The sequence below is a fragment of the Zonotrichia albicollis genome, chromosome 17, assembly GCF_047830755.1.
Source record: "Zonotrichia albicollis isolate bZonAlb1 chromosome 17, bZonAlb1.hap1, whole genome shotgun sequence".
Taxonomy (NCBI): Eukaryota; Metazoa; Chordata; class Aves; order Passeriformes; family Passerellidae; genus Zonotrichia; species Zonotrichia albicollis.
Genome location: NC_133835.1, coordinates 13,200,796 through 13,225,059, shown reverse-complemented (window position 1 = coordinate 13,225,059; position 24,264 = coordinate 13,200,796). Strand labels below are relative to the sequence as shown.

General features: G+C 40.1%; 2 protein-coding genes across 2 annotated transcripts; both read left to right on the top strand.

The window, feature by feature from the left end:
- Position 1: 1 nt before the first annotated feature.
- Positions 2–11,442, top strand: SPO11 (SPO11 initiator of meiotic double strand breaks). Its single transcript, XM_014268468.2, has 13 exons — positions 2–136; positions 2,112–2,225; positions 4,580–4,668; positions 5,264–5,330; positions 5,523–5,631; positions 6,227–6,313; positions 7,634–7,670; positions 7,894–8,003; positions 8,895–8,994; positions 9,488–9,525; positions 10,165–10,241; positions 10,434–10,545; positions 10,790–11,442. The coding sequence occupies exons 1-13, from the start codon at positions 39–41 to the stop codon at positions 10,907–10,909; spliced, it is 1,158 nt and encodes a 385-aa protein (XP_014123943.1). The 5' UTR covers positions 2–38; the 3' UTR covers positions 10,910–11,442.
- Positions 11,443–11,804: 362 nt separating this feature from the next.
- Positions 11,805–19,396, top strand: RAE1 (ribonucleic acid export 1). Its single transcript, XM_005489043.3, has 12 exons — positions 11,805–11,935; positions 12,334–12,430; positions 12,563–12,667; positions 13,244–13,336; positions 13,754–13,840; positions 14,273–14,359; positions 14,598–14,669; positions 15,172–15,279; positions 15,588–15,694; positions 15,798–15,873; positions 16,378–16,572; positions 18,071–19,396. The coding sequence occupies exons 2-12, from the start codon at positions 12,341–12,343 to the stop codon at positions 18,155–18,157; spliced, it is 1,107 nt and encodes a 368-aa protein (XP_005489100.1). The 5' UTR covers positions 11,805–11,935; positions 12,334–12,340; the 3' UTR covers positions 18,158–19,396.
- Positions 19,397–24,264: the final 4,868 nt, after the last annotated feature.

Below are 24,264 nucleotides of genomic sequence, written 5' to 3'. Positions count from 1 at the left end.
CCTATCCAGAGAAGCTGGACTGACCTGCAGCAGCCTTCATGGAGGAGCACGGTCTGTGTCCCACTGAAACTCCAGCTGGGAGCAAGGCCAGCTTCAGGGAAACAAGTCTGGCTGCTCAGGAGAGCCACGTCCCCAGGTAAAAAATGTAAAAAATAGCACCTCCACTCTCTTTGATAATGTTTAAGTAGGTAGGACACTATTGCACCAAACAGGCTCATGCTGAAGCAAAGGCATAATCCAATACAAAAACAAATGGGGTCTTGGATTGCAAACAGCATCTTCATTCCTTCAGACCTTTCCAAAAAGTTTGTGGCTACAGAAAAACAGAAAACTGTGACAAAATGAGCTTACTGAATTACACCAACAAAAAACCCTTGTCAATTTTTAAAGAGCCTTTCTGCACACAGTACATCAGCCTCAGCAGCTAGACCAGTCTGGGATTATCATGAAGGTATTTTAAAAAGAAAAGGATATTATTAACATTATTATTTGGAGATTTCTTGGTCTCTGGCTCATGACTTTGGCAATATACCGGTCTGAGTTACACTGCAGATTTTAATTTGTAACTGTTTCTTTGGTGTATCCTGTTAGCTTGCTAAAGGTGCTATAATGTTAATATTTTGTGCCATTTATGTCAAAGATCTGTTCTCCTTCTCTCTCAGCACCTTCCCTTTCTCTGCTCAGATGTCATTGTTAACTAAACCACAGTGAATTTTAAGTAGGCATACTTGGCCAGTATCATATGTTTGCTTATTAAAATTCAGATAATCTCTGCAAAAAGAGGCAGAATATCAGCAGGGGGTACATGGAGACTTCCTGTCCTTTTCCTCCTATTTTGCATTTTAGATGTTACTTTTCCCATTTCTGTTGGCTAGCAAAAGGGGAACGTGGGATTGGAACACAAACCTGGGCTTGCAAATTCTGCAGCAATTCTGAAATACATCTGGAATATTAAGATAGTTACAATGGACAGAATAAAATTAATAAATAAAATATTTAGGAGTATCAAAGTAATGACATGATTTAGAATTCCAACCTATCTGTTCTTTCATCCATCTGCCTATACAGATTTTTTTGTCTTCAACACTAATTTTTGTTCTTCTGAAATTTTAAATTGCTCTAAAAATTATAATCTAGTTTCAGCAATGTGGAGAGAGTGTGGGAGCTGAGCTATAAAATGGAAGAAACATATTCAGCTGATAGAAGTGAGCTTTAAAGACAGCTCATTATTGTTTAAGAAGATTCTGCTTAATTTAAAAAATCATTCTTGCTGATTTGAGATAATTCATTTTGTGTGGCATCGCTGGTATTGACTCATCTTTTCTCTGTACATTATTTAATGACAGAATTGGACTTTGCTGATAAAACTTTGAGCTAAAATAAGTTCCATGAATTCTTTAATTCCTACCTAGACTCAGGATAATGCAGAGTACACTTGTAATTTTAAGGACAGCTGAAACACTGGAGTCAGATTGCTTATAAAAATAAAAAGCATCTGTCATAACACTCAACCCAGCCTGGAGTTTGACTGTAAGGGATCTGCTGCAAGGCTGCTTTGTCTTTTTAGGTGAAAGATACAGATTTGATTCTTTCCATGGTGTGTCTGTTGAGACTGAGCCTTCATGTAATTAAAAGCCTTAGCAGTTAGTTCAGGGCAGCAGATCAAAAGGTTAATGTGCAATGCTACAACAGGAAGTATTTGTAGTCCTGAACACTTTTTAAATTTATAGCATTTAAAAACAACTTTGCCAAAATCATGGCCAAAGCCAATATTACCTCATTTATAGTAAAACATTAATCATTAGTCACAAACCAGCCAGTTGGTCTAGAAGTTCAGCTGGTGAAAAATGTGATGGTTACAGGATTGAACAGAAATATACTTTAAATTGTGTCCTCTATTCATGTATTTGCAATGGAAAGGCAAAGGTATCAGGGAAACTGAGCAAAACAAAATAAAAAAATTAAAGTGTTCCTCCACATTTTTGAACACAAAGTATGCTGTAAGCACTTTTGGCTCCCATGATTTTTGTAAGAGTGGAGATAGTTGATAAAACTCAAAGTAGAACTAGATTTTATCATATGATCTGTGTTGTTAATTCTCTTTGTTTCAGTTCTGAGGTTCTTGAAGCAATAGAAAATGTTATCCAAGGTGTAGTTCAAAGCCTGGCCCAGAAAAAAGCACCTGTTCTCACAGTGGCCAACAGAGCAGACTGGAGGAACATAGAGTAAGTAGGAAATATTTCAAAGTCCTGCCTTCTATTAATACAAATGCCATGAATATGAATTTGATTATGGAACTTCCAGAAAAGTTAACCATACATAAGTATTATATAAGCATTAGAATCCAGAAATAATTTTTAAAAGTAATGGACAAATAAAAAGAAATGCTTAGTAACCACTCTGAACAGGCATCATCATGTATTAAGTAATAGCAGACCACAGCACAAAGGGAAATGTAAAACTGCTGTAATAGGGGTTGGAAAGGAAAGGGAGGTCCTATAAACAATCCTTTTCTGGAAGCACTAGAAGCCAGAAATGATAGGTTGTGTTAGAGTGAAAAAACCTGGTTTAGGCTGGAAGAAATTATTGGCAATTCTGTTCTTCAAACCCTTTGAGTGCTTCCTACTTTCTTTTCCTCTGCTTTTCCTCATGGTGTATCATATTTCTTAAAATTATAGTGATAAACTTATCCATTTATTCCTCAGAGATGCATCTCAGCTCTCCCTGCTGTGTTTCTTACCTGTGTGTTGTTGTTCTGAGTTCATTACCAGCAAAATAAAGCAAACCAAGCTTGCAGTACATTATCTAAATTTCAGATCTTCTGCCAGCTGACCTAGAGAGGATCAGAGAAAAAGAAACCTGTTCTCCTTTGTAGCACATTCTGTGATTTGTAGAAGTTGTTTGTGCAACAATATTTTCCCAAGGAGTTAATTTAAACTGAAAATCAAACCTGAGAGATTAGCTGATTTCTACAATACATTAGCAAAATAGTAAAGGAAAACACAAATCTGTCTCTGGCCTTGTAAGAGCTTTGGACATCAGTGGGTTAAAGGATATTCAGATTGATAAGATTGCAGAGGTGCTTGTAAATGGACACATTACAAACACTGAAGGTTGAGGAAGCACAGCAAACTTTCCAGGGTAACACTCTGGTGGAAAACTCATTTAATGAGAACAATAAACTTCTGCCAATCAAAAAACCTGAGGGGCCTGAAGGTAATCAGTTAACTGAAAAGCTTGTAGGTTCCAGGGAATTTAATGGTTTGTGTCTTGATAGTTTGACAAAAATGTTTCACTCAGATGTCTGTAAAATTAAAATACTCTCACAAAGTTTTGCAATTTTTGGCAGTCTTTGGGGAAATGGCATTCCATGCTAGAAAAACAAATGTGAGCTGTTAGTTACCATCTGAACACATATGGGGGAAAATGTTCAAATTAAAAAGAGTTAAGATCACAGTATGTTAAAAATAAGAGTCATCAATCACATCCAAAAGAGCAGAACCATTATTTCTGGTGGAGAAGTGTAATCTCAGATATGCCTTACAGAAACTGCCCTGCTGGACGAACGGGAATGATCCAGGTTTAACCTGAGAGTAATTCAGGGAAGTCTTGATTACAGTTTTTCTCCTTTCAGTTCCAATGTCGGGAGCAGGCGAGCGAAAAGCACAAATAACTTTAAAATGTTGCAACACAAAGGCAATAAAGTCACTTTAAAGCCGTCGGGCAGATGCTGCGCGGGCTGTCCCTGTGGGTTTGTGCAGCGGGCGCGCTCCGCCACCCAAAGGACGCGCGGAGCAAAACCTCGCACAAACCAATGTGGGAACACGATGTGGTTTGGGATCAAATTAGAGCCATTAAACCAGCACTTTTAAATGTACCTGCAAAACTCCGAAATGAAATAGAATGCTTTAAAGGCAGGATCATAAGGCACTAAATTACTTTAGAGTAAAATAATGAAGTGTCCTTAAGAAAATAACTGAGTCTTTTGGTGAAATGTGCACCTTCAGATGTGGAGTGGTGAAACATGAAATACTGCAGCTCATTTAGGTTAAACAACTGTTTAGAGCAGGATACACTCCCTTTTTGTTTCCAACACTTAGAATACAATTAAGTTATCCTGATAATAATTTAAGGGCATAATTTAGATAATATTATTCTATTTTGAAATAGTAACAGTTTTTCATATAGTCTACCTGAGGAAGTCACTTGTGTCAGATGATTTTTATTGTCATAATGATTCAGATTTTTTTCTTCTGATTTCTTCTGTTTTCATACTAAGTAATTACTGATGTTGATACATTAACAGTTCTAAACATGTATCAAATCCTTTTCTTATAATTTTGTCTGGAAACTTATATACTTTATACTTTAATTCGGTATTGAAGCATCTTCCTGAGAAAGTCTTTGCTGCCTTTTTCCTTTGGCCACCCCAAGCCCACCCAAGCTGATGGTTTCTGTGCTGACTCTGAAAATAGCACTTGATCATAGGAAAGGGGTTTCTGGGTCTGAGTTACCTTGCAGACAATTCACCTGTACTCAGGGAGTTTGCAGTTTATTGTGTTTGTTTGCATTATGTCAGATTTAAAGATTCTGTAGGTCTACAGATGATACCAGGTTGTACTACAAAACAAATAAGAAGTGACTGCCCTCAATCAGCAAGAAGATTTGGTAAGTTAAAAAAAAGTCCTAAGTGGAGTTCTTGGGTTTTTCTTTTTCTTTTTTTCTTAGTTCCCAAGTTCTTAAAGAACATCAAAAAATTAAAATATTATACACTACAAATTGGAAATGTATGGCTGATATAAGCTGATACTATGGTCAGCCTTTCAGCTTTTCTCTTTTTTTCTCTATTAAATTATAGTGAGTGACAGTGAACTTAATAGAATATTCCTAGAGTTTCTCCCTTCCATTAATGGATATCAACTAAAGGCATTTTCAATAAGTCTTAATGTAAAAACATCACCCTTCTTCAAAAAACTGGCCAGAAAGGAACCTTGGAATACAGACAATAAGCTCATTTCTCTTTCTAACTCAGTAATTTCATTTCTTGGCCTGGACATTAGTGCATACATTCCCTCACTTAACCCCCTCATATTTTTTCTCATTATGCTAGAAATTAATGAGTCTATTGAATAGTACAATCTCTCTGTATTTTCACAGTATGTGTCAAACTTTTATTTATGGGACACAAATATAAAGACTAATTATTGTATACACATTTCTGAAAATGGACAGAATACTTTGTAAAATGTTTTTTTTTTTCCAGCTCTGACGCTCAAAATATTATCAATGATCTATAAGATGGTACAGAGCAACACTTATGCAACTAAAAGGTAATGGAGTAAATTTCTACAATTTCCAATAAAGCTGTGCTTTAAGTATTTTTTTGTGAAAATCAACCTGCAGGATACAAACCTGCAGGATTCTTGCACATAGAATGCTTTAGGTTTGTTCTTTATCAAATTCTCATGGGCCTGCAGCTGTTTCAGTATTATAATTACAAATACAATATTTTGTCTTGCTAGAGATATATATTATTCTGATACTCTCCTGTTTGGTAGCCAAAGTGTTGTGGACCATATAATCAATGACATTTCTTGCATGCTGAAGATACCCCGGAGAAGTCTGCATGTGGTAAGCAGCTTCTTGTCAATATTTCTGTCATTATTTCCAAATATTTATTAAACTGATTAAACTACAAGGGGAAATAGCACAAAAAGTTGTCAGCTAGAATTAAATAATTCAAAGTCTCATCGGTGCTAATGAAACCTAGTCATGGTTTATTGTGGCATTCAAAAGGTTTTTTTCTTCACAGAAAATTCAGAGTTTGCTTTTTCCAACGGGTTTGGGACAAACTGCCAGCGAAAATCACAGGGGCTCTTGTTATCATATAAAGAAGTGCTTAAAATTCAGAGTGCAAGGCACCTGTTTACAAGTTTCTACTCACATGAATTGATAATTTGGGGGTTAAATGAAAATTTAAAGGACATCAGAAATGTAACTACCTGCAAATTAACCCATATCTCGTATCTTACAAGGGTTCCTTCATACCTAAAATATTTTTTTGTAATTCCTTATGTCCATGAGGACAGAACATTGCTTGGTGTTTAAAAGGCTGAAGGCTGTGAACCACTGCTTAGTACCAGTGGGAATTCTTTTCAGATTTCTTGCTTTGTCTGTGCAATATAGTGACTTCCCATTTACTCTGTACAACTTTTATTTTTCCCAGCTGTCTACAACTAAAGGTTTTGTTGCTGGTAATTTAAGTTACACTGAGGAAGATGGTACAAAAGTGAATTGTACCTGCAGTGCAACAGTATGTATTATAAACCACAAACACAATCCATAGCATCTGCCTGTGCATGATAACCTGCACTCCTTGTAGCTCAGGTCACAGTGTACATTTATTACACAAACCTCTGCTTGGGACAAATTGAGGCATTACAACCTGAGTGAATAAAATAGATTAAAATATTGCTGAACTGTATTGTAATTCTGAAGTTCAGACTCTGTATTCTAATTCTGAGCTAGACCCACCAGGAATAAATCTTTGGATATGGTTTTTAGCACTACCTTCTGCCATGAGATCCTTGCAGAGGAAGGTGTATTACATGATATAATATTTCATATCTAAGGCTTTATGTTACAGTGTTCTGTCAAATGAGTGCTCTTGAAGGAAAGAATGCTGGGCACTCTGAATATACAGCATATCTGTCACAGCAGATTGAATTCTGGCAGAGAGAGAAAACAAGTCAAAATTGCTTTAGGGGGAGGAGATTCAACTGGCCTAGTCCTGAAAGATTTTCTACAGCGGTGCAGAGAATGAAAACAGAAATAAAACTCAGACTTGCTGACTAATGTCACAATTTTCTGAAAAATGTGTTCATTGTAAGCCTTAGTTGGTCATTTCAAAATTGAAGGGTAACCTTAGCTGCCCATTACACTTTGTTTGTAAGCACTAAATCCCCTGTTACTGTTCTCCATATTTTTATTTGCTGAGTTGCTCCACTCTGGCACTGGGGTGATTTACAGTCAGGAGTTAAAACAGACCACACACTTCCATATATACATTCTCTTTTGACCAAGTTCTTCCTCCAGTTCCTGTTTTCCCATCCATATGCTTGCCAGATTCAGCCAATCCTAACTGAAGATGTAAAGTAAACATCACCATATCTTCAAGGTGTTGCTCCAAAATACTCATAATATCAGGTTAGAGGCCAGCAAAAGTATTAATTTAATGGTCTTACAAAAAGATTGTTTAAATGTTTTAAGTCTGTATTAAATTTGCAATCTTCACACCAAGCAGACTTTGTTTCTGGCTAAGACAGATAAAACATTAATCAAGGTGTTACTATCTCCATCATGCCCATAGGATGAACAATTTTCTGCAACAGTGGCACAAATACTTTTGAAAAGCATCTTGTTGTGACAGGGGGACTCCTAGACCACTACACAATAGTGCACACGAATGGTTGAACACACTTGTCAAGAGGTGAAAATGTCAGAACTGATCTTGCTTATAGAGGAGGAATGGTGGTTTCAGGATGAAATTGTGTCCTTCATTACCTAACGTTGTTATTTTAAAATATACCCTTTTTTCAATTTAAAATGATTAATCTCATTTTTGTTGTTTTAGGCAGTCACTGTGCCATCTAATGTTCAAGGAATTAAAAGTATCCTTTGAGCAAGAACTCTAATCATAGACAGAAAAAAAGAAAGTAAAAACAAGAAATATTCCAAGTTAAACAACGTTCTGGTAATTTTTGCTTTCCTTGTTGGCTCTTAAATTGAGTCATGATCACTGCTCTTGGCCCCAGAACAGGTATTTTAGAGCAGTTAGCTTTAATTGATTGGTGTGATGGATCATTTTACACACAGCTGGCCTTAACACAAAAGATTTAACCTCACATGCCAAATTTATATTAATTGTAGAAAAAGATGCAACTTTCCAGAGACTCCTGGATGATGACTTCTTCAGTAAAGTGTCCCCATGTATCATGATCACGGTATGCACCTTGTGTTTCATATCCTCCAGCTGCCCCTCATTTAAGGAATACTTTAGCATTGTAGAGCTGCTCAAACCTGGGCAAAAAGCCATAATGAAATTAATATGAAACATATTTAACAATAATTGTTAAAATTTAATTATCCTCATAGAAATATGAAATACATGCTCTAAAGGCTTATTTCCTCCAAACATGTCCTCAGAGCTTGGTAGCTTATCAGCTTCCTGTGCTGCTGCAAAGCTGCTGCTCAGTCTCAGAAAGGCTCAGCTGCTGAGGGACCTTTTGTCCTTCAGGACCTGAGGTTTTGCAAACCCAAACGAAACAGAATTGGTTGATTTTGGACTGTACTGAAAGAGCTCTGGAGCCAGGGGAATTAACAGGAATGTGTAAATGAAATATGCATACAATGAGGAAAAAACATTTTGTCATTCCTAAGAGAGATAAGCACTTCTACTATGCTATGCCACAAATGGTCCAGCTTCAGTCAGTCATAGCAAGAACTTATTTCCTATTGTTCCATTAGTGCCATAAATAAATAAATATTTTTTAAGATAAAAAAGTGACCTTCTTACCCCAGCTTATGCAGACACCAGGGTACATCTATGTATGAACTCCCAGACCTCACAAATCAACTCCTTGAACAGAGGAATGTCTGATGCTCCTGCAGTGCCCATAATCCAGAACACCTGCCCAGCTGCTCCCAGCCTGGCCCTCCCTCTGCACAAAGCCAAAATAGGAGCATTGAACTTTCCCTGCAAAACAGCTGCTGGAGAAATGGTTCTGCCAGCATTTTGTTTGTTTGCTTGCTTTTAATGGCAAATATAAACACACATGTAGCCAGATGTTGTTTCAGTTAATATCAAACCATCTGCTTTTCTTTTATTTCTTTAGGGAAGAGGCATACCAGATCTTAATACACGACTTTTGGTCAGGAAGCTGTGGGATTCTTTTCAAATTCCTGTTTTCACCCTTATGGATGCAGATCCACATGGTAAATCTGCAGAGGCTCACAGGCATAAAAGGAAAGCAAAATTTGTTTAGAATGGCCTTTCTCACTCTTATGGGAAGGTTCTGAGAGCTCAGAAATCCCACACAATCAGAAGGTGATGTATCTACATTGATCCCACCTGAAATTAGGGAGATTACTCCAAAGTGAGAGGCAGCTGCTCAAAGAAATAGTATTAAGAAATATGAATTACACAGGATAAAGAAATACATGTTTAATAAGAGATGTTGGACAATGTATAAAATAGCTGATTGTCCTTAGGTTTGAATTGACTGCACACAGATAGTGTGAAACATTTAACTACATGAAGGTGACATGCTGAGAATCTGATTGTTTTGACATAATCTAAAAATATAAGTAAATCACTAATCACTAAGCCATAACTGTTGTGCCATGAAACTGATTTTTAAACAGTCTCTTTAAGCATGCCCACTGTGCAGACAGACAGACACTTGACTTTTGCTATTCTGCAACCCAGGTGTAGAAATAATGTGTGTCTACAAATATGGATCTGTGGTGAGTATATTTTTCCCTTTCAAATACCTTGTTTTATAGCCCAGCCTGGAAGCTGGAATGCATGAAATGCTACAGCCTTTGTCAGAATGGGTGCTGCCTTTTAGCAGTTTGATTCAGCACAAAGAGGTGATTTTTAGACCTTGTGTCTGCAGAAACAGCTTCTTCCTGCAACAAAAGAAAGTGCATAGAAATGCCAGGTGTTTGATTTAACCATATTTCACAGTTTTTCTCTGCTGCACAGGCAGTTTTCAGACAGTCCCAATAGAAAAGGTTTCACAATTTGTTTCTGCCTTAGAAGAGGAACGAAGGCTGGAGGGACCTTGGGAGCAGGAGAACCTAATTGTGAGATGGGTGATTTGCACAAAATAATGTTATATTGCTAAAGATTTTATTCTGGCCTGAGAATCTGCTTAGGGATACTTGTGTTAGTGTGGAACATTAATGGAAGAAATAAAGAGGAACAAGGAAATATTATCCTGTTACATGGCTACAGACAAGGTATGGGCACACTGCATGGAAGGCAGGCAGAGGCGAAGGCAGAGGGCAGGATGGGGGAACTGTTCAGCAAAGAAATGGAGAAAGAACACCCCAAGTTAAACTACAGATCACTGAATGTTACAGTGACCTTTCTTATTTTAGTCCATGTCCTTTGAGGCCCATCATCTCACCGTTCCCTCTATCAAGTGGCTTGGTCTCCTTCCATCTGACCTCGAGAGGTGAGTTATTTCCTCAGGAGAAACAGAAGTATCCTTCTGCTTCACACCCAGCAAATGCAGTTTTACTACACAAAAATCCATTTAAATCCATTACTCTTTCCATGCATTATTTTGGCTTAATATAAGGAAGTAAGATGGACAAATATATCTTTAAGTGTGTGAGAAAATGTAAGAATTTTATTTTCTTTGCAGATTAAACATACGCAAAGATGCCTTGATTCCCTTTACAAAGCAAGATGAAAATAAATTAGCAAGTATTCAGAAGAGACCTTACATTGCTTGTCAGCCACTGTGGAAAAAAGAGGTTTGTATAAACCCACTATTTTCTATTTCATACTCCCCACAGGACAGATTCCATATCTGACAAGCTCTTAGGGGAGCAGAGCCAGCCAGGTTTTGTAGCCCTAAAAGAAGGCAAGACTGAGAAAAGCCTGGGATGTCTCTCTGAACAACTTTCCAGCTCTACATGCACATACAATGAGTGGATGGAATTTTCTTACTTAACTTCCTACACACATTAATTTTTCCTCCTTTTTTCCCCCTTTTAGCTGGAAATTATGGCAGCATCTAAACTGAAGGCTGAAATTCAAGTTTTAACTACTGTCTCAGCAGATTACCTGTCCAGAGTCTATTTACCAAACAAACTGCAGTTTGGTGGATGGCTGTGAATGCTGCTCTGCAAATGAAATGTTTTTCTATATATTGACTGAATTTGACTGCACTTAAGGGAAAAAAAAAAAGTGCAGAGACAAAGGAGTATCTGTCAGTTTCTTATTTAGTTTCTTTATCTCTGTACTTAGAGTATAATCTTCTTTTTCTTTGTTCAAACTATAAGAGTAATTATGATTTTTGCAGACTACTGCTACTACCATTCTGTGGTTTCTGCTGTGAAACAGTGCCATGGGCAATAGTACACATAGAAAAGATAATGAAATATGTTCTTTCTGGCCAGAAAAATGTGAAGTTCAAAAACGTATCCAGGAATTGGTTTGCCTTTGGTCTTAAAGCACTGCATGATGTTGCACCAAGCTTTTTGTATTTGAAGGGAGTGAAAGACTTCCTTAAGAATTTACTATTGTGCCTCTTTTTTGGAAATTATTTTAGGTACTGCATTGTGGGGTTTTGTGTTTGCTGTAAATTATTAAAAGCCAGAAATAATTCCTGATTACTGCATATCTCAAGCAGCTGTAAAACTTCCAGCAATCATATTACTATTTGTTTTCAATGAACAAATAAGAAAGTGGATGTTACTGATTAAGAATTTAATAAACAATCCTGTTAATAATGCACATCATAACAGAATCCATTGTTCATTTTATTTATTTTGTTGTCTGTAAAACAGTAAAGAGAAGCAGAAAACTGTGGTAATTAAAGTGTACATTAATTTTCATGTGAGGGAGTCAGACTGACGGCATAGAAAATGCCTCCAACATTGATCTGCACAGCCATCACCGTGGATCTTGCAGACGATATTTTCAGATTTATTTACATTTATTTAGTTGGGACTTTCTAATGTCGCATCAGTATTAAAATTTAATTAAAGATCCGGCCGGCCCCGCCCCAGGCTCTGCCCCGCCCCGCCCGCTCAGGGCGCAGCCGCGGCCCCGCCCCTCGGCGCCTGCGCAGGAGGCGCGGCCCGTCCCGCGCTCGCCGCCGCTCGCGTCGCAGGTCCGGCCCGGAGCGGGCCCGCAGCGGTGCGTGAGGGGAGCCCCGGGCCGGGGGGCGTTCCGGGTGCCGCCGGACGGGCGGAGGGAGCCCCGCGGAGCGGCGGCCTGGGGGGTGGGCGGAGAGCCCCGCTGGGGTGTGCGCCAGAGCGGCTGCACCCCGGCCGCGCTCGGCTCTGGGCTCCCCGGGTGCAGCGAGGGGCACGGCGCGGTTGGCTCTGCCAGGGCGCGGCCCGAGAGGGCAGGTGGGAGGTGTGGGGATCCTACAGCAACGAGAAGTGTCTTGTTATTTATTTATTGTATTTTACTGTATTTAGTTTGATATATTTGTATATCCCTGGGTGCCTCCCAGGGGAGTGCCGGCTGCGCTGAGACGCCCCGGGCACGCTGGAGGGCCTTGCGGGGCTCACCCTTTCTCTCGTTCGCAGGGCAAGGATGAGTCTGTTCGGATCCACGTCGGGGTTCGGTACCGGCGGTACCAGCATGTTCGGCAGCACCACAGCCGATAACCACAACCCCATGAAGGTGCGTGTGCCAGCCCCCTGTGCTGCTGCGTGTGTTACTTTGTCACAGCAGGACCTACTCACTCGTTCTGTAGCAGTAATAAGGGCTCGGTTCACAGTTTTCAGAAGTTGTTCTTTCTCCTGTCCTTCGTAGGATATTGAAGTGACATCTCCACCTGATGACAGCATATCTTGTTTAGCGTTTAGTCCACCAACGCTGCCGGGTAATTTCCTCATTGCAGGATCATGGGCGAATGATGTAAGTATTCTCAGTTAGGCATGCAGATTGAATAAAGTGCCTAAACTGCAAAATGGGATTCCAAAAGCTTGTGCAGGGCACCTGAAAACATAACTTGTTGAAGTACTGCAAAATTTATGTCTGATGTCAAGGCACTAAGTTTAACATAGCTGATAAATCATCATAAACCCAAAGTAATTAAGTTATTAATTGAGTTATCATAGCAAGTTTTTTTTTGTTTGTTTGAAGGATGAAATTCCAGCTAGCTCAGGCAGGGAGGGAAGACAAATGTGGGCATGTTTTCTTACTGTTATGTTCTGCCCAGCTGAGGGTTCAGGGTTCTCCAAGACAGTGTGGTGAGGGGTTACAGGTTTTCAAGGCACTCTTGAGGTGGAGTTGAAATTGTGGGGCTGAGTTTTGGTTTACAGCTGAGAAGAAATTAAGCAAAAAAACCAAGGTTTCACTAGCTCTGAGAAACCCAGACTTTGTTATTTGTAACCATGCTTTTTTTTGATAAACTAGGGCTTGAGTGTCCAGGACAAGTCTCTTCAAGCTCCTGTTAATGTGGTTTATCTGCATTTGCTTCTCCTGTTGCAGGTTCGCTGCTGGGAGGTTCAGGATAACGGACAGACAATTCCAAAGGCTCAGCAGATGCACACAGGGCCTGTACTCGATGCCTGTTGGAGTGATGTAAGTTGCTTTTTAAAAACAAATGCACATTTTTAACCAGAATTCCACATCAATTGGTGTGTGGTTTGCAGGCAGATGAGTGCCCCAGGTAGCTGCAGCCCATGGTTGTTGCACAGACTGAAATTGCTGTAAATGTGTGCTCAGTGTGTCCTAGTGGGATGGGTGTAACAAGGCTAAAAGTGAGTTTTAAAGTTAGGAGTGTGTTAAAAGCTAGATAAAAATAGCACTGTTTGTTCTTCTATGACGTAGGAATAAATAAATTTGAATTTATGTTTCTTCTTTGTCTTGCAATCCCTCTACATGTTACATTGATGTTACACTGTTTCTAGAAGAGAATAACACTGGAATAACAAGTTTTAACAAGAGAATAACAGTTTTCCTGTTCCCTAATCTCTTGGTTTTATTCTTATTTTTTAGGATGGGAGTAAAGTATTTACTGCTTCTTGTGATAAAACTGCCAAAATGTGGGATCTCAACAGTAATCAAGCAATTCAGATTGCACAAGTAAGTAAAGCCCAAAGTACTAAATATTTTTTTCCTGTTTCTATTTTTATTAAAAACTTTCTAATTTTTATATTTTTGTCATAGTGAGGTGCACCTGAACAGGTGATCAAAGTGATTTAAAAACCCTGTGCATCTGTTTCCTGTGTTTTACTTAAGGGAGCTCTTTCCACTGCTGCAGTGATCTCACTAAGTCACCCTGATGCATTAGAAGGGAAAAAACAATTTAAGAAGTCATTCAATTGACTTCATAAATACCAGCTTTTTACTGCAACAACAACAGCATTCCAATTTACATTCTCAAATGAGAAGTTAATGTCTGTTTGTAGAATATGTAATTGTGGTGACTAAAATGAGTTACCAGTCATAATTTAAGCAGAGTTGTTCTCTTTAATGATTGCTTCCTGCATGTCTGTCTGTCCTTTCTTTCCTCAGCATGATGCTCCAGTGAAGACCATCCATTGGATTAAAGCCCCAAATTACAGCTGTGTGATGACAGGAAGCTGGGATAAAACTTTGAAGGTATGAGTTTTACCTGAATAAATGGACAAAGTGTGCTAGTAATTTGTGTGTAAAAATATTTACATGCAGTGAGAATATTTTATTAAGCTCTAATAATTAATGGAATAGGTTCCCTTCAGAGGGAGTTGCACTATTGTGACTGTAACAAGAATGAAACAGTTACACTTAAAATCACTACAGGAGAATGTGTCCTGAGCTCCAGGTGTGAGTTTGTTTGTTTGTTTCTCTGTCCCATCAGTTCTGGGATACCCGCTCACCAACCCCCATGATGACTCTGCAGCTCCCTGAAAGGTGTTACTGTGCAGATGTGGTAAGTCAGGAGACGTGGCAAACTGGTGCCAGCTGGAGAACTGGGAGGAGGAAGAAGTTTTGGGGGCTTCTGTAGGACAGGATTTGGATATTATTAGTGTTTGATGTCTGTGTGATTGTAGTGCTGGAACATAATCTGATCTTCTTGATCAGGCCCTGAAAAATTGGGATTTTCATCATACAAAACACCCTTGGTGTCCTTTTAACATCACAAAAATCAGCATTGAGGACTGACCCACCCTTAGTTCTGGCCAAGTTTGTAAACCACTATTGCACTTCACACTGGAACAATCAGCACAGAATTAGAAGACTTCTGTTGTGTTAAATTTCTCAGTGGCAGGGAAAAACTGACTGGTTGTGTTTGAAGAGATGTGAATAAATTAACTTTCTTCTTTATCTGCTTCCTGTTTCCCTCCCTCTCATTCCTTTAAGTTCTTCAGGGTGCTCTGCCATGCAATTAACACAAGTGTCTCTCTTCCAACCTGTTTTACAACCTTATCCAGGTTCATCCTATGGCAGCTGTGGCCACTGCAGAAAGGGGGTTGATAGTTTATCAGTTAGAGAACCAACCTTCTGAATTTAGAAGAATAGAGTCTCCTCTGAAACACCAGGTAAATAATAATATTTGTATTTATACAGATCATTGACATTGTGGGCTTGACATTTCTTGTAAAAACAGGCAATGTTTCAAAACCAAGTTATCTTAGCATGGCAGTGACCTGGATTGCCAGTGATCTGTTGCTGATCTTTACAAGGATTTAGAAATTTAAACTGTTGCTCAAATTCTCAACAGAATTTGATCTATCTCTTGACCTTGCTAGTGGTTTTGCCTTACCTTGCATTGATGACTTTGAAGTTTTGTGTTGCTGTGAAAAAGATGTCTCTGTCTGAAACTCCTTTGTATCTTTCTCCAATTCAGCATCGCTGTGTTGCTATTTTCAAAGACAAAGTGAACAAACCAACTGGATTTGCCCTTGGAAGCATTGAAGGCAGAGTAGCTATTCATTATATCAACCCCCCAAACCCGTAAGTATTCAATAAAACATCCCCTCTCTATTGCTCAGGTCACAGGGATGAAAATAAAAAGCTTTTTTAAAAAATATTTTTAACTTTTCAATTTCCTTTCCAGTGCAAAAGATAATTTCACTTTTAAATGCCATCGCTCCAATGGAACAAACACGTCAGCACCTCAGGACATCTATGCTGTGAGTATCCAACATGTGTCATATATACACTGTACACTCCTAATGTAAAATTGGCTCTGAACTGTTCTCCTTCACCTTTTATCTTGCTTAAGGCTCTTAGACACATTTAAAGACCTGTCATAGTCACTCTTGAAGAGGAAAGGCAAATTTTTATACTCTCATTAAACAAGCACTAGATCAGCCTTTCATTGAATCTGCTTGTCAACAAGTGGAGTTGACACTTGTTGATTTTGCAGATATTGAAACAATAGTTGTGTAATGGCATTATGCATTGAATTATGAGGTACTAAGCCAAAAATATTCTGGTTTTCTTGTTGCTTTGGTGGGCTTGCTTTGGTTGCTTTGGGGGATTTCTTTCTCCAAAGAAATTTTAAGGAAATAAGAGCTGTATTTAGTTGAAATTTAATGTATTTACTCTCATAGACTTCAGCCCACCTCCTGTGAGTGTGCCCATCACCTGTTGGTGTGTGTGGTGTTTTCATGGTGTTCTGTGTGGCCCTGCAGGTGAATGGGATTGCATTCCACCCTGTGCATGGTACTCTGGCCACAGTGGGCTCTGATGGGAGATTCAGCTTCTGGGATAAAGATGCACGGACAAAGCTAAAAACCTCAGAGCAGCTGGACCAGCCAATATCTGCTTGTTGTTTCAACCACAATGGCAACATATTTGCTTATGCTTCCAGCTATGATTGGTCAAAGGTAAGAAGGATTTCGATTCATGTTCATACTTTCAGTTGACACCTAAGACTCTTCTTCTTGTGAGGCTTTTACTGGTTTTTTAATAAGTTGTAGTTGAACCTTGCTGATTTCTAAGAGAACTTAAAATGGCCATTTTGGCCACCTGATGAAATTTAACATTGAAGCTGTGAATCTGTGGTGTTTCAGCTCCAGCAGGACAGGATTGCTAAATGCTGCTGGTTGACAAATGTGGATGAGCAAAGTGTAAATTCCCTGATTCAGAGGTTGCTGTGGTTGCTCCCACAGCACGGTTGTGCCGTGGGCAGTGCCACAGGGCAGGGTGGCACCAACAGCTTCCCACAGAGCTTGTGAAATGCACATCCCTGCTGCTGGTGCAGGCACAAAAGCTGTCACTGTGGTTATAAACACTTATCCCAGTGTTTGAATGCTCTCTATTAAATTTTCACTGCCACTTAGTGAGGCTTTTGATAGTGCTTATTTATTTATTTATTTCTCTTCCACACTTAACAATGCAAATGCAGCAGAACCACAGCAAACCATGATCTGTGAAAAATCAATACTTCCTAATAATTTAAGGGGGGAGGGCAGCAAGCTTGGAATGTAACTAATTTTCATGGTGCTTGGAGGATAATGTTCTTGTGGTTTTGAGTGCAATGAATGCAGAATCTCAAAGATTAACTCAACTGCATGCCACAGAGAGCTAAATTTTAATTCACTGCATTGTATTTAGTCTTCTGCCCACATTAAAATATTTGTTGGTGCCAGGGCAGATGAGTTCTTCAGTTCTGCTGCTTGGGTAGACTTTCAGATCTGTAAACCAGCATTAAATAGTAAAATCAGTTGGTGCTAAGTGCTAACCCTCCTTCCTTCCCAGAGCCATTTCTTGTCCATGGCGTTGGTAATTCCAGCTTGCATGTTGGACCTCAGGAGCTTCATTAGTGTTTACTCTCCCTGATTTGGATACTTGGGTATTAATTTGCTAATGTGTATGGAAATGATATGCAAAACAGGACATTTGCATCTTCAGTGGGGAACAGAAAACTCTGCAGTTGCCTGTAGAACTTGGGCTTCACTTGGGAAAAATGTGACCTTATGTCATTTAAAAGATAGAAAATCTAAAGTGAAGCTGGGTGGCCATTAAAGGTTTGGTTTTTTCTCTGCCTCAAATGACATTTCAAAGAAATCATTATGAGTTCCTAGGCTGCATCTATAAAGTAGAACTTAGAGATATATGGTTATCTTTAAAATTAAAAATATTTCATACTTTAAAAATGGATAAAAGTCTCTTAAATTTTACTTTATATGTATCATTCTTGTAATTGCTTGTTCAAGTAAGCTGTTCCTAATCCACCAGTGTGGTCCAATATCTGGCCTTAAAGGCTTTAAGATTAAATCTTAATAAACCAAACTAATGGAATATTCATATTCTTATATTTTAGGTAATGCTGATATTTTTTTTTCTTTGAAGAGACTAAATGTAGATTATTTTTGTCTTTAGGGTCATGAATTCTATAATCCACAGAAGAAAAATTACATTTTTCTGCGAAATGCAGCAGAAGAGCTGAAGCCCAGGAATAAGAAGTAGTGAGTGTGACTTGAACTCCTCTACTTGTTCTGCCCTTCCTGCCTCTGCTCGTTGGCCATTTGTGCCCTGTTGCACCATGGATCAACTTTGGATCACAAACATTTAGCAGGAACTGTAAAAATGACAGTAAATGTATTCTGACTTGCTGGAGAACATTTCCAAATTAGATACTCTGATGTGTATAAGAAAGAGAGGCTCCTGTTGACATGACTTAACCACTCTCTGTTCCACAGCAATAATGAAATTGCAGCAAAATCAACATCTGGGGTGGATATTCCTGCTTTGAAGTGCAACCATTTGTATCTCTGGATTTATTTTGTTAGTATTACATTAAAATATGTTAATTATAATCGTTCTGGAGAAGTTGTATAAATACTGTATTTTTTGTAAGTACTTGGAGAATCACCAGTAATTCTTCTCAAAGGAGGCTTGTTTTTTTTTCTTATTAATAATTCAGGGGTTCTTTCATTGCTTTCTGGTTTTTGAAATGAAAGCATTGTCTGCTGTATGCCAGGAAGAAATGCCTTGCAAATAGTTTTCCCTCCTTTTTCAGATGACTGGGAAGGTATGTTGGGGGCCAGGGGCAGTGACAGAAACTGAAGGCAGAAGATGGGCCCAGTGCAAACTTTAGATTTTTCTGGCACTCCTGCAGTGGACATGACTGCTGAGCAAACTGCTGTTTCTAGTTCAGAGGAGAAGTTGCAGTGGTGCCAAGTGATGAAATAGCTCAGAGTTCAGGAACATGAGCAAACCTTTAAAGGTTTTATTCATGACCAAACCAATGTGTGCAAAATCCCTTTTACCTAAGCTTCTTTGAAGCTGACACCTTTTAGAGCTGTAAGTTGAGCATTTTAACATGGTTTTGTCCTGTCAGAGGGTGTTCAGGACTGAAAAATTCATTTTTGTATTAACTAGAAAGTAGTGCTGGGAAGCTTCATCCTGATCAAAAATGCTGTGAAACAAAATGAGTGGGTCTCTTTCTGACTTGAATCTACCACTGTTTACTTTGAACTAGCCAGTTGTATACATGCCAAAGTTTTCTTTTTGGAAGTGAATGCTTATTATTCCTGTCTAACTATTGTTTGTTTGATAATGACTGAATAAAAAGGGGATGGGGGGAGCATGTATAGAATTACATGGCATATTGTACAAATTCACTGTAAAACTGTTATGGTTTAATGCTGGTGGTTACGGATTCATGCTGAGTTTCCAATAAAATTTTTACTAAATGCTTTTTTATATTCAGAAGTTCTGTTCCAATAATGTGGGCAAGGCAATGTGCTTCCTGTTTCAAAGCAGCTTCTTGGCCTTTCAGTGTAATTCAGGGACATTTCTGAAAGTCAGCTCCTTTTTCTCCAGCTGCTTAAGCTGAGAACCCAATGCATTTTCCAACTTCTGTTCCACTACAAATGATTCCTGTGGGTTTGCCTCAAAGAGCTGGGAGAAGTGGTGTGAAAGGCTGTTTGTTCTGAGATGAATCAAGTTCGTTGCTATTTCAGCAGCCAAACACCTGACATGGTGAGTACAGCTGAATCACAGACTCTTCAGACTCCCTCCAGCCCAGGGTCTTCACTGCAGACTCTGCCCTGAGTTCAGCAGTTTGTGCTGGATGAGTATTTCTTGTTTGGTAACATCCTTTAAATGCACCCAACTCTGCTTTCTTAAGGGATTATCTTTTTCTGTTTTATTTCTCAACATTGTTTGTTTTTTCCCTGCTATCTCTATGTTTTACATAGCTTTAGATTTTGCACTCATGCACAATTTGTTTTCTTTAAGGTAGGAAAGAGTTCCCAGCATTTAAATCAGTAGCTGATTATTTGCTCAAACATTTCTTTGATTTCTGTTGATTTTTTCCCTGAGGTTGTGATTGTTATGCAGCAATCTCTGGTTGTTAGCACATTTTTCCAGCCTTCCCAATCAACTGAATGCCACCAAGCAACTGCAGGCTGGAGATCAGGTGTGAGTGATCCCTGAAGTGTGCACTGGAGTGAACAGGGAGGAATGGAATGTGTCATTGTTTCCTGCTTTAAAAAAAATCTCGTTTTGTTTAAATACCTAACAATGTCAATGAGAGAAAATAGATGAGTTGAGCAAGTTCCATTTCTGTGGGATCCAGTGGAGCTGCACCTGCCTCAGTGGCCACTGGGGCCAGCACTGGTGAGTCTGCTTTCATAACACATTGGGTGTCAGGATGTTGAGTGCTTACTCTGCTGGACTGAATTCCTTTGTCACTGAGGCTTCAGAATTATTTAATCAGCACTTGCTACTTGTTCAGACTAATTTTAGAAGGACATAGTTTCCATTATGTTGCTGTGCACATCAGATGTGTTCAGCTGGGAGCAGAGTCAGGCTTTGAACTGAATTGTTTTCCATTACCCAAGTTAAGAGAGCACATTGGCAATTTGCTCTTCCCTGGAACTATTGTGAGGTTCTGTTGTAAAGTACACACAGCTGTATTCCTTCAAGCATCAAAAACGGAGTTTATTCACACCCTTTCAAGTGTTAGTGCATTTCTGGAAATGTATTCACTTGCTATTCTGTGGCAGTTACCTGTCCAAAAAACCTGAGTGAAGAATGTAAGATGCTAACATGTACCCAAAGCTAACATAGGAATGCTTGATTTATAAAATAACTTCTTTACTTTTCTGAAGGTTTGCTGTCAATGTGTTTTATTGCAGGCAAATGATCTTTGGCATAAAGAGCAGCCCAGTTAAACTCCTCAAAAGGGGAACATTTTACATTCTCAGATGAGTTTCCTGCTGCTGCTCTCACATGTCAGTGGTTTTGCACATTGGTTTAATGAAATGTACTTCAGAAAACGAAATAATTGGCAAAGTTTGTCTGCTAGAGCCTTTCACAGATGAAACAAGACATGTTTGCACAATGGCAGGCAGGCAGAGTATTGATTTACCATCTGCCACAGGAAATGCAATCCTGAATTGTGAGTACTCCACTTTAGCTCCTAGGCCAGAAAACTTGGTCACTGAGTTGTTCTGCAGAGGGGAGTGGGTTTGAGGCTGAGGTGGGATTGGTGGACATGGGATATTTCAATAAAGCTGTTGCTGTGCCTGGCTCAGTTGAGTGCTGAGCAAGTGCTGTTTGCAGATGAGGTGTCTGGGCAGCTGCCCACGATAGGAATTGTGTCAGATCGCTATCATGGGGTTTTACACTCTCCAGCCTTTGAAATGATAGAAACCACTGATTTCCAACTTGTTTGCTTTCTGCAGAGATGAACCTGAGCAAAATGAAAAGGCTGTTAATTTTTAAGAGACTGGCTAATTAAGTGCCATTTGCAGTCATTTGGGTAAGATTGATTTATTTCACAAAACTCAGGCGCAGATTCACCGTGTAAAGCATTTTACCTCGCGATGATCATCACCGGGAGCTGCAGCACACAATAACGACTGGAACAAACTCGGGACAGGAACAATTCCCCGGTAACTTTCCCCACCCCGGCAGCTCAGGGTGCCCGGAGTGCAGCAGCGAGGCCGCGGCTGTAACGCTGCTGTGGTGCCAGGCGATGGCAGTGCTGATGGCTCCTGAGCACAGCTCTCCTTGCAGCCGGGGCTGCAGCACGCCTGGAGCACTGCTGGGATACAAGGTACAGTTATTTGTGAAAACAGCTTCTCCCAAAATACTCAGGGAACAGGAGAAGATGGAAATCATTTCCGTTTTTGAGTTTTCAGGAGTGTACCTGGTATCCATGCACATAAACAAAGTATTCAGAACTAACTATGCAATGCTCTTTCAGCTGCTCAGTGAGACATCTGACCAGGCAGGTCATGGATTTGTCCCCTTCTCTCCCTATCAGGCCCTGAAGATCCCCTGAACCCAGCTAACCAAACCAGTTTCTTCTTCCCCTGGCTGCTGGCCTCAATTCCTGGGCTCCATTCCTCCCTTCCTTGAAGGCCCCAGGCTCCTGGGCAGCCCAGTGCTGCTGCTGAGCACCCAGGGCTCTGTCTGTGAAATTATGGAGTTAGAAATGCTCAGGGGAGGGCTGGGACCCAAAACTGCTGCTGGGCAGTGACCTGTGAGCCCTCCACTGTCCTCTGCTTCCTCAGGGCTCAGTGGCTCATTCTGGGACATCATTTCCAAGTATATGTGGCTGTTACATTGATTTACTAAACCATGTGTTAGGAGCCTCACACTTGCAGAAAGTCCAGGCTATAAAGAAATTATAAATTCTGTATTGTGCTATTTACAGATTGTACCATATTGATGCTACTGGTAGAAATCCTGTGCCGTACTAATCATAAGTTCTGTGCTATGCTAATCAGAATATCCTGCTGGGAAAACCTTGATGGTAATTACAATTTAGTGCTGTCTTTATTCTGCCAAAGACCCCTAAAAGAACCCCTCTGTCCCCTTAGTGTCAGGTGCAACAGGTGAAATTCAAAGGGGAAAAACCCAGGAATATTTCCACTGACAGAATGTTGTCTTTGCATGCTTTGAGCTGTGCATTGGAGTTGGCAGAACTGCATTTCATCCTGCAGCTGGTGTTCTAACAGCTGGAAGCCCTCTCTTTGCATTTCCAGGTAAGCTCAGGTTTATACACAGCAGTGCAGGGCCCATCCTGCTCTCAGCAGCAGCACAGCCATTCCCTGAGAGGAATCTGCTGCTGCTCTTCCCTTCCCAGGTCAGAATAAATGGAGCAACAGCAGCTGGCTGTGGTGCTTCCAGCACTGCTGGGACTGCCCCTGGTTCTGTGTGCACGTGGAATCAGCAGTAGGAACAAGCCCATGAAAGCAAAGCCTCTGGAGTGGCATCAGCTGCAAGCACTGTGGTCCAGGTAGGTCCCACTTGATGCAGAATGGGACCTGAGCGGCCAAATTGATCTCACTCCTTCCTCAGGGGCAAAGCAAACTTGCAGGTGTTTGCACCATTTACCTGCTCCTGGAATGGGGATGGTGCTACAGCTGGGAAAAGTAATTCACATTTTTAGGTCTTGGTTGCAAGGTAACATGAGACTGAGGCAGCACCACAAAGGGGAGCATGTGCCTTGGGAACACTCGTGCATGGACAGAGTAATTCCAAATGTTTGTGTTGCATCGGTTCTGCAAATGCTTTTTGTTACAGTGCATAAAAGATACAATAGCTGCCAGCATTAGCTTTGTAAAGAGAGACCGTTTTCTTCTGTTGACTAATTATGCAGTGAATATATTCAGTTTGAAGGGACACTTCAATAATTTAGCAGCATGTGCCAGGTAATACAGGAGCTTTTGTCTTACTGGTGGCACAGATCTGGAATCGTGTGTAACCCAATCCCTGGCTTTATGTTTTCAAGGAAGTGTTTGGTATAGCTCCTGTATCAAGTGCCACTGAAAAGCAGCCTAGATAAGAGATTAGGGTAATGCTCTTCCCTGGGTGTAGGGAAAGTTTACCCTTTGCTGCCCAGGGTGTCTTTTGCAGGCAGTAACTGCTTTGTAGTGTGAGGTGTGGATGGGCTGACATCCAGCAACGAGTTTGTTGCAGGAATGGGAAAATGCTGCAAACTGCATGTTGAACACCCAGGTCAGCTAAGCCTGTCCTCAGGGGTGTGTTAACAAATGTAGTTTGACAGGGAGTTCTTTCTGTCATTCATGTTTCTTAAATGCAGATTGTTGATTTGCTGGACAGACAGGGAGAGGGGCAATGCTCAGTTCCTGGGAACACTGTGAAATAAAACTCAGGTAATGGATTTTCTTCAACCCTTCCCAAGGTACTTGCTCACAGTTGTGCCATCTCCCAGAAGGGTGTAAGCTCAAATGTCCTTTTCTGACCCCCTGCCAACTGGTTCAATCACCTCCCTTCCCTTGCCTACAAAACACAGCTCACTACTGATCCACAGCACAGGGAGATCCATTTGGTTTGGAATATGCCATAATTATTGCAGTCAGTAAAGGGCAGAGATAATGCAGTAGCTCAAACTATTCTCAAATGACTAAACAGGAGCTCAAATACAATTTTTACAACTCTTTTTCTTTGGAGGGACAGCTGTCTGCCATGCTCCTGCTGTAACAGTGGGATTTATATGGAGTCAGGTATCACTCACTGACAGGTAATTGCTTTCTGCAGATACCTGACTCTTTTCCTTGGAGGTCTCCCTTTCCTAAGTAATGCTCATTCTT